Source organism: Homalodisca vitripennis, chromosome 1 (genome assembly GCF_021130785.1).
Source record: "Homalodisca vitripennis isolate AUS2020 chromosome 1, UT_GWSS_2.1, whole genome shotgun sequence".
NCBI lineage: Eukaryota > Metazoa > Arthropoda > Insecta > Hemiptera > Cicadellidae > Homalodisca > Homalodisca vitripennis.
Window position 1 is genome coordinate 225,910,325 of NC_060207.1, and position 9,929 is coordinate 225,920,253.

Here is a 9,929-nt window from a genome sequence, read left to right on the forward strand (position 1 = left end):
CTATACATTAACACAAACATCATTAACAATTCATTATATTTTATCATTGTATCAATTGAGATAAATAAAAAGAATTTCCATACCAATTTATGATGAAATTCATTCATTTATTAGATATTCAAAGGAATTTAATAGAAAAATGTCTGTGGAATAAATACTGTTTTGCTCCTAAGATGCCCATTAAACATTCTGGTTGAAATCTCTTCAAATAATTACAAGAAAACTATCATGAAATATCCAATTTACTTATTTAACAACTGGTTCTTGTGGGAATTTGCCTTCTTCAGTACTACTGGCATCAACAACAGTTATTATTTACTTATAAAAAAACTATGCCAATTTTGATAATGGCCTATTAAATATTTTTGCCAAAAAATTTTTTTTGAACACAGCAAGTGAACAACGCAACCAACAATTAACTTAACCACATTGATTTGTTATTATGCATAATTTTGTCTATTTAATCTCTGCCGTATCTATTATGGTTTCCAAGATCCCTTCAGTTTGCATAAAATTTGGAACAAGCGATAGGCTTATATCTTATATAAGCATTTGGTCTTAATCGGATCATAAGTTTCCGACATATGAATTTTCAAAGTTACAGTTTGGTTGAAAAGCACCAAAGACCGGTTTTTTTTTTATTGATATACACTGAAAGTTATTGTTAGTAATCATTTTTATATATAAACTGTAATACTACTCCCGTTGTTGTAGCTTCATGTGTTAGTTTGTGATCAACTTTCAAACTCGGATATCTATACTCTTTAATCCGATGGTAGATATCAAGATTTAGCTTTGGTCTCTATCTGTGGTTTTAAATTTAACTATTTTGTTCAATATTTGGTTATATTATGATTAAATTTTGTTTTAGTTAAATACAATTCATATAAAATGTATTTGTTACAGAATATTTTAATCATCCCTGTATAAGCTTCCTGGTGATTAGTGGTACAGTGGTTTCACTGTAAACTTCATAAAGTCTCAACTAATCTTTGCCCTTCTTTTATTAGTTCACAAAGTACTATAAAATACGATTTTAGGGTCTAATATTTCAAAAAATTTCATGGGGGAGGGTCTCTGAGCCCCCTAATGATTTGGAGGATTTTCTATACCCCCATTCCCCAGTGTTCCAGACACCCTCCAGAGAAGATTTCCAGGTGCGCCACTGAGTGCATATACATATTTAATTGATTACAGAACATAGTAAAATATGCAGATAATAAATCTACCTAATATTGCTATATTTATATAACCCAGTTACAAAATGTTATTTTGAGTGTTTGTCTGAAAATAAAAGTGAGGAAACTAACACAGAGTGTGCAACTATTGTCTCCAGTACAATTTTGCATCACTTTATACACCTAAAATAAAAACAAGCCTATAATATACGAATGTTGGACTTTTATCAAATTATAAAACTATGAGTAATTTATTGTTCTAGTATGGTCAACACTTGGTGTTATCACTAGATAAGCAAGAAACCTCTTCTAGCAATCAGAACCCAGCTGTGAGATGATGTTTTCCTCGAGACCTGCTCTCAAGTATTTTGCTTTGAAATTTGACTTTAGTGGCACTTAGGAGATACTTTAAACAACTGTGTCAGTGGGAAAATGAACAAAATAGCAGTTTTTGGTGCCACTGGCGTGACGGGGTTGTGTGTGCTAAAATCTGCAATTGAAAAAGGTAAAATGTTCTATTTTGCATACTTACTATTTTCTGCTTTAAAAATAGATTAAGAACTTATCTATGATTCATTGTAGTCATACAGAGTAAATACTTTAAAATATTGTTTTGTTGAAAAATATACACTTATTTAATAAATTGTCAATTATTTCTAAATCAATTTCAATTAATAAATTCATACTAAACTTTATTCCGAATTCAAACATAAACAAATATATATACAAACATGAAATGGTGTCAATAAACATAGTAATCTAACTTAAATATTTAGTGTGTAATCTAGACCTGTACTATTTAGTCAATGTTCAATATTAAATAAAATATAATTTAAAATAATAGATTTTGTGTTAAGGTTGTTAGGAAAATTCGGGAAAAGAATATAATGAGCTGTCAATTAAGTACTGTTTAAGCTTATTTTTAAAATTCATAAAACTGTCTGTTGCTAAAATATCTGTAGGTAAATTATTACAAAATCTAATGCCTGCAACTATTGGTTTTTCCTAGAAAATTCTAGTTTAATCTGTGGGGCTGCCAGCTGGTTTTGGTTTCTAATAGAATAATTCTGGAAAGTGCCTAATTTAGGTAAACTGTTATTGGCTCGCCTTACTGCTAAAACCGTTTCCATTATATATAGCCCATAAATGGTTTGAATACTTAAGTCTGAAAATATTTGTTTCATTGACTCCTGCCTCTGTAAATTAAGCGTATTCTTTGCAATATTAATTTACTTTGTAAATTCATATCACTAGCTGCTCTATACAATACAACACCAATAGAAATATTGGAGAGAATACGAGAGTTATCAACCATTTTAAACTTATCGAGCCTACAAAATTTTGAAACAGATTTTAATACATACAGAAGATATTTTATCTAACTTAATTATCTAAATTTTGAAACAACAGTATGCCTATATATTAACCATTCAAATCATACAACTAAATATACATAATATACAGTAGGAGTATACAATCTTGACATTTCATGTTATCAGATATCCTAACATTTTTTATTAATAATATAGATGTGCAATACTATTTACAGCAAATAATTTATTAACAACACGGTTATTCTCTCATCAATGAAACAGTTTCATTTATAAGAGTGTTTATATTTAAACTGTTTGTTCTGTTGTATTGACAATGTTGCAATCTAGAAGTTCACTTTGAACTTGTAATCTACTTATTCAACGAGATAACTTATTAAGTAATTCTGTCACTGTCTCTTGTGCAATGAAATGATAGAATATTATGGCATTGGGCTTGTCTGTAACAAAAACTTTTAGGTTTTTAATGATTAATCGTCGTGAACAGTTTTAAAACCCTTTATTCGGAATAAATTATCTAGTTGTCATCAATATTTCTCTAAATATTGCAGAATAATCAAAACTCGTCATCATTTTTCAACTGAACAGCCTAAAACCTAGCACACTCTTTAGAACTCAATAGTGTCCTTAAAATGTGTTACAATTTTTATTATTTCCCTGTTTAGTCCTCATTTGTAGTCATTTCGAATTTAAAGTAGCCACAACAATATTAACGCTCTTTGCTATTGTTTAATAAAAAGATTATTCCTATAACTTCATCATATTGTGCAACCATCATGAGATTTAATCAAAATTGTACCAAATAAATCAACTATAATTATCTGAACTGTAATGAAATGAAATGAAAAATTGTTTATTTAAACAGGCAAAGTTAGGGCCTCATGGCCCTTTCTTACACTTAACCTGTCTGAACAATAATTATTAACAAATATTAACCAAATTAATATTAACACTGATCTACTTTACTAAAGACATTAAATTAAACATTAATCTAAACACTAAAAATTCGATGGATGTATTAAAATAAACTAAACACAATTAAAATGGATGTATTTATTTGTGTTATGATTGTGTAACTGTAGTTCACAAGGTAAGACAACACTGTTGTGTAACAGACTTTGCTAAGGTTACGTGCAAGATTTCTAACCTATAACTCATTTAATTCCAGATGTCCTGCTGGCAGAACACAAACAGACATTCAAACACAAGATAAATTGAGACAAAAATTACATTCAGCCAAATTCCGTGGTTGTCACCATCAATTGTTATTTATGGAGAAATGAGTTTCTTGCTAAATTTAATGTCTATGGATGAAATCTTTCTCCATATATCTTGCCACATAATGCATTCAAATTTTTATTCATTAAGCTAGGTTCCATACCAATGTTCTAATAATAGAAGTTTTGTTGAGCTAAGTAGGGTACTATGATTCAAGAGTTCTCTGAAATCAAATCTTGTAAATGACTTTTAAATGGCTTTCCACTCTATTATTTTTTTGTTTACTCTATGAATAAAAATGTGACATGCTCAAATCACATATGGTTGTAAGCAGCTTGTTTACAAATTTATTCTGCTATTTTCTCATTGCCATCATGGTTACCCATAAGACTAATGTAAAAATATTCACTAACACTCAGCTAAATCTGATGGAGTGATGTGTAGACTACCATCATCAAATCAATGTTACTTATATAAAAATTAAGAAATTTGAAATGTGTAAGTCATTTTGTTTTATAGATATCATGCGGACAGATAGACTGACAAAAATGCAATTTTTCCAACCTCTCAAGTGATGGGCTTCACTAAAGCTCAGTCTGTAATGGCCGACTAGTGGGGCTACAGACCCACATTAATTATTTCTTAATTTAATTATTAATATATCCATTAATTAGTTGCATCTGCAAAAATATTGTTTTTAAAAGTATTTAACTTTTATCAAAAATATAAATTAAACAAATGGGGTTCAACTTCTTTAATTTCAAAACTTTTTAGTACTATGGAAATATCAGAATACATTGTCTACTATGTAAATGGAAACAGTCAAAAGGAATTTTTAAGGTTTTTATTAGTTTTTCCACCGTATTTTATATACATGTTTCCTCAATTACAGGACTGAATATCCGAGCTCTTGTGAGGAACCCAGCCAAGATTCCAAAGGAGTATGAGCACACGGTGGATGTCATCAAGGGGGATGTGTTAAATGTCCAAGACGTGAATGCAACTCTAAGAGGACAAGATGCTGCCATTGTGTTACTTGGAATGGGAAACATTTTGGGTATGAATCTAGGAATTATTGTTATTGCCTCAAATTTCTTGGAAATCCATGGGTTTTTAAAGTGTTTATAGTTAAGAATTCGGTATCTGAGTCCACAGACAAATTTATAGCATATGATAAGAATGGGCAATATTTTGGGTATGAATCTAGGAATTATCGGTATTGCCTCAAATGTCTTGGAAATCCATGGGTTTTTACTTTTAAAGTGTTGATAGTTAAGAATTTGGTAACTAAGTCCAGAGACAAATTTATAGAATATGATAAGAATGGGCAACATTTTGGGTATGAATCTAGGAATTATCATTTTTACTTGTAATTTCTTGGAAATCCATGGGTTTTTAAAGTGTTATTTATTAAGTATTCGGTAACTGAGTCCATGGACAAATTGATAGAATATGATAAGCCAGTGGCACAACTTTGAGGAGGATAGAACACCCCCACCAAAAAATCCCTAAAAAATTTTAAATGTGCTTATATCAGTAATCTAAATTGATTAAAATATGGCAGTTAAATGTTTTACTTTGAATTGGACCTATGTAGTTCATTAATTATTGGATTATTATTATTATTATTTGGATATATTATTATTATTATACCTGTCTTATTTATTAATCTAATTTGAACTTATAGAGATTTATTCAATACCACAGGTATGATGTACTGTACTTTTAAATCATATTCACCCCACCCCCCCACCCACCTAGAAAAGTCCTTGTAACGCCACTGTGATAAGTAGAGTAACTACATTATGCACATTGTTACAAAAGAAAACTCCATTCATTTAGAGTTTTGCACATTGCACTTAACTATCGGACCTTACAATAAAAATGGTGCATTTGTCAAAATATTTTTGTGTTACTTTGTATGTTTTTGAAGACATACATTGTTCCATGTCTTTTTTTTTAATTTTCATAGATTTGCTTCTCTGGAGAGTTCTAAATAAAGGTGTAGATTACATTGAGCAAATGCAACAAACTTCTAAGGGTCACAATTAGACACTATGGTTCAATAAAAGAAATTGCTATAAACACACTCTACCCAACGTTTGTAGAAATTAATTCATTTTTTGGGCCAAAATGGTAATGTAGGTCGACATAGCCTTTACTGTGACAAATGACCTAATCCTGCCATCCTGGCAAAATCATTTAATAATAAACTTCAAACAAAGAATTCTCCTATCTTTCAAATCTCCCATTGTCAAAAGACTTGAAATGAAGAATCTGTTTTGTTTTATTTTCTCATTGTCTTCCAACTGTATTGATAAGATTATATTTTGTTTACAGGCCCAACTACAGTGATGTCTAAAGGCTTGGACAATATTATAAGTGGGATGAAGGCGGAAAAGGTCGAAGTGGTTTCAGTCTGTCTGTCAGGTGAGTATAAAATCTTTTAAGGTAAAAATAAATAATGCATTATTTGTCGTTTTCTCTTAAGAATGGGCTATGAATAGTAAAATTTTAATCAAAACCGATACAGATTTTCTGTAATAAAATACTGCGTTTTTGACCGTATTATGTGTAGACCTATGTATTAAAAATCTGTAAACAATGTAAATTTTAAAAGTATGAACAAATTGTTTGGGTATTGATTAACCTGTTTGTCAGTTAAAATAAATCCTATTTTTAGAACGTGGTCAATTAAACTTACTTTTTGGCTTCAGGGTTTTCAAAATGGATTTTGTAACTGAAACCCAGAGTATGCCCATTACACATTTAACCACGACAATTTCCCCTATATCATTTATGAGAGAGAAGATTATTTATTGAATAGTTTATTCTGTATTTTGGTAGCAAAAAAGTTGTGAAATATGGTAATTTTTTCTTCAGGGTAATAGTTTACATGGGAAAAGGGCGTTGATACACACAGATAAAAGATAAGTGCTTGGGAACACTTTCAAGCCCAATGCTTAGAACAACAGAATACATTCTCTCCGAAACACTACAACTAGAAACTAATCTAATAAAGTTTAAAACACGATTAAAACTACCTGGTGTCCAGTACGTTTTACTCAGCGAGTTCTTGGAACACACTTGGGATTAATATTTGCGACAGTGTTCTAATCCTGGAGGTTGACCCATGAATGTTTATGTGTATGAATGTGTGCCTGCATGCCATTATGTGGAAAATCGAGTTATTGGGTTTAGCCGTAAGATAATTACCGTCAAAAAGTGGTATTAATATTGACTATTGCACACAATACTATAATATATATTGAACACATTAAAATATGCCCTGTTCTATTCTATTCATGTATTATGGATTTATGTAATGATGAAGCTAGTCTCTTCTTTAATTTACCTGTCTCTAAAGACTGAAAATTTCTGTCAATCAAATATAGCAGTATGTGGAGCAAAGTTGGAGAAATAAGATATTCAATTATTTTTATTTTGGTGAGAACAAACAAATTATACATCTAGGATACTGCATTTTTAACCAATGACTCTCTTATAAGAGGAAAATCAGAAAACAAAAGTTATAATGTGAATCACAAAATTGCCAGAGAGGCAAGTTAAAAAATCAGGTTGAGTGTTTTACTAATTTGTTGAGTTAGAATTAGTACTTTGTCCAGTTTGTAGTAAAAAATCACAACTCTATTATTTTTCTAATTGCTCAAAGTTACAATTTTTACTTAACGTAAGAAAATTTTGAAAAGATAGATTAAGACTTGATTAAGAATACACTACAAACCACACAAAAAATCCATTTTTACGGGGCTTATCTCAAGTCAAGGACGTAGCCAACAAAGGGGTTCAAGGGGGCTGCACCACCCCCCAAATTTTTAATTTTTTCAATAACTTTTTTAGCAAAGATTATCATTTAAATAATTCAGTATTGCTGACATATACTGCTGAAATTGTTCTCAACATTGAAACAGGTCAAGAACATTTTAAGAAACAAAATGGGGAATGAACGATAGACTGCACTTGCCTTTCTTTCCGTCCACTACAGGAAAAATCTGTTGTCTTGACCCTCCATAACTTTTTTCCTGGCTACGTCCTTGTCTCATGTTTTTCTTGAATTTTTAAATGTACTCCTTTTATTTTAAAATAATTAGTTTTTTGACATGCTCTCCATCTGTTTGCAGTGAATTTGTTTGCTGAACCTGAAAAAGTTCAGCCAATGTTCCCTGAGATATTTGCCGAGCACAGGAGAATGTTCGACTCCCTGAAGGCCAGTGGACTGAAGTGGATTGCAGTTAATGCTCCTCTGATAAGCAACCAGCCTCCGACAGGCTACATCACTGCGCACACACCGCAATCAAAGGACTCACAAGTGTTTCGAAGTACGACTTGGCCAAATTTTTCGTTGACAGTGTTTCCATGCCAGAACATTACCAGAAATCGGTTGGAATCGCCAGCAACCCCAGAGAGGAGTGACAAGTTCTGAAATACTAGAGTGGACATTAAAAATCATTTATATTGTAAATAATTACAACCTTGTATTACACTTCATGGACAACTGGACTAATACTATTAAAATACTTCCTTTATTCCTATGTACGATTACGTAGCAATATTTTGATTTGTTTGTAATGTAATTATTTTGAAAGTGTGTTTGTAGTTACTCAATGAAGTTTTCTTTAATCCCAATGAATACAACACATTGTTAAGCACAAATTTAAATAGCAATGTCTACATATCAAATCTTCCTCAACATGTCTTGCCACATGATACATTCGGATTTTTGTTCATCAAATTGGGTTATATACCAGTGTTTAAATAATAAAATTCTACACACCAAGTCACTTAAAATGATGTTATATGTGTTAGGATAGTTAGGCTACATGTGTTAATATGTAACATGTTAGAATCTCGTGTGGGTGTATAGAGCTTGTTTAAAGATTTATTTACTCCACTATTTTCTTGTTGCCATCGTGGTTACTTATAAGACCAATGTAACAATATTCGTTAACGCTTGGCCAAATTCCATGAAGTGACTTGCACCATCATTAAACTCAGTGTTCCTCGTCATATAGAAATAAAACTTCATGCACAATTTCAAGTCTACAGGTCAATTCATTTTCAAGTTATCATGCGGATAGACAGACAGTCAGACAAACAAAAATGAAATGTTTTGATCCCCATGAGTAGTAGGATTTGTTAAAGCCCAATCAATAAATGACAAATGTAAACAAAAGCTTTTAAATATATTTAAATAGATGTTTAACTGAAATATTTCCTATTTCGATTCCTATAGAATCTTTTAATATTTGTTTAAAACGATTTGTTTAGTAATATAAATATTGTTACTTAAAGCATTGTATTAAGTGTTATAAATTTTCATAGCATGAATACTAATTTTGTCTAATAAGTCTTGAATTAGACCTTCATCGCAAACAAATATTTTAATTTATTTTAAAACGACCATTAAACCGTTATATTACATTCAGTTACGACTTTGTGTTAAAGGATCGTGACCCATCACAGACCTGCCTGCTAATGAACCAGTTGTAACTGTCTTTGATTTGTTATGTCAATCTAAAGTTGGGCGGATAATTAAACACAGTACATCTAAGACCAACAAAATTTGTTTCCTAATAAATGTTTAAAAGCATTTATAGACAGGCATTCAGCATAATAATGCTATTTATTTTTTACTTATTAAGAATTAAACAAATATTTACCAGCTGTTTATGGAGAGGAGAGAATCGCCAAATACATTACTGACACTGTGTATATTATCTGGTCTTTTTTTCTTTTTAATTTAATTTGTAAATGTTTATGTATGTTAAGTGTTTAATTAAGTACACTGAAGATGTACAAAAATTTATAAAGAGTTGAACAATATTAGGTTTTTATTTATTTAAAGATAGTTAATTTTATTCATGTATTTTTATATTATATATACCTAGGTACATATCAACTCAGTTAATCATTGGCTGAGTGTCAGTGAAGCTTATCTATAAGAGGGCTGGCAAATTTCTCTTCTGTCTGTTTGTCTGTGAACGATCTCAAAAATAAATTGAGCAGTGGATATGAAATTTACATGAAACTCTTCACAAGCAGGATCCAATTTACGATGGTGCGTGTCCTTCATCAGGTCAGTACGGTGTTAAGGATAATCCCTCACAGCGAGGGACCCATGAGGGAAGCCCCCTAACATGATTACAGGGCAAGTTTTAGTACTTTTTGGTGGAAATTAGGT

At 30.8% G+C, this 9,929-nt stretch overlaps 1 protein-coding gene across 1 annotated transcript; it reads left to right on the forward strand.

Moving 5' to 3' along the window:
- Nucleotides 1–1,456: 1,456 nt before the first annotated feature.
- Nucleotides 1,457–8,348, forward strand: LOC124353098 (flavin reductase (NADPH)-like). Its single transcript, XM_046802921.1, has 4 exons — nucleotides 1,457–1,683; nucleotides 4,620–4,784; nucleotides 6,068–6,157; nucleotides 7,870–8,348. The coding sequence occupies exons 1-4, from the start codon at nucleotides 1,611–1,613 to the stop codon at nucleotides 8,169–8,171; spliced, it is 630 nt and encodes a 209-aa protein (XP_046658877.1). The 5' UTR covers nucleotides 1,457–1,610; the 3' UTR covers nucleotides 8,172–8,348.
- Nucleotides 8,349–9,929: the final 1,581 nt, after the last annotated feature.

Bases quoted from the DNA above. Each gene is read 5' to 3' on its own strand.
- LOC124353098 (XM_046802921.1), top strand. From the start codon at position 1,611: ATGAACAAAATAGCAGTTTTTGGTGCCACTGGCGTGACGGGGTTGTGT. The intron at 4,785-6,067 runs GTATGAATCTAG...TTTTGTTTACAG, and splicing joins TGGAATGGGAAACATTTTGG to GCCCAACTACAGTGATGTCT. The intron at 6,158-7,869 runs GTGAGTATAAAA...ATCTGTTTGCAG, and splicing joins GGTTTCAGTCTGTCTGTCAG to TGAATTTGTTTGCTGAACCT.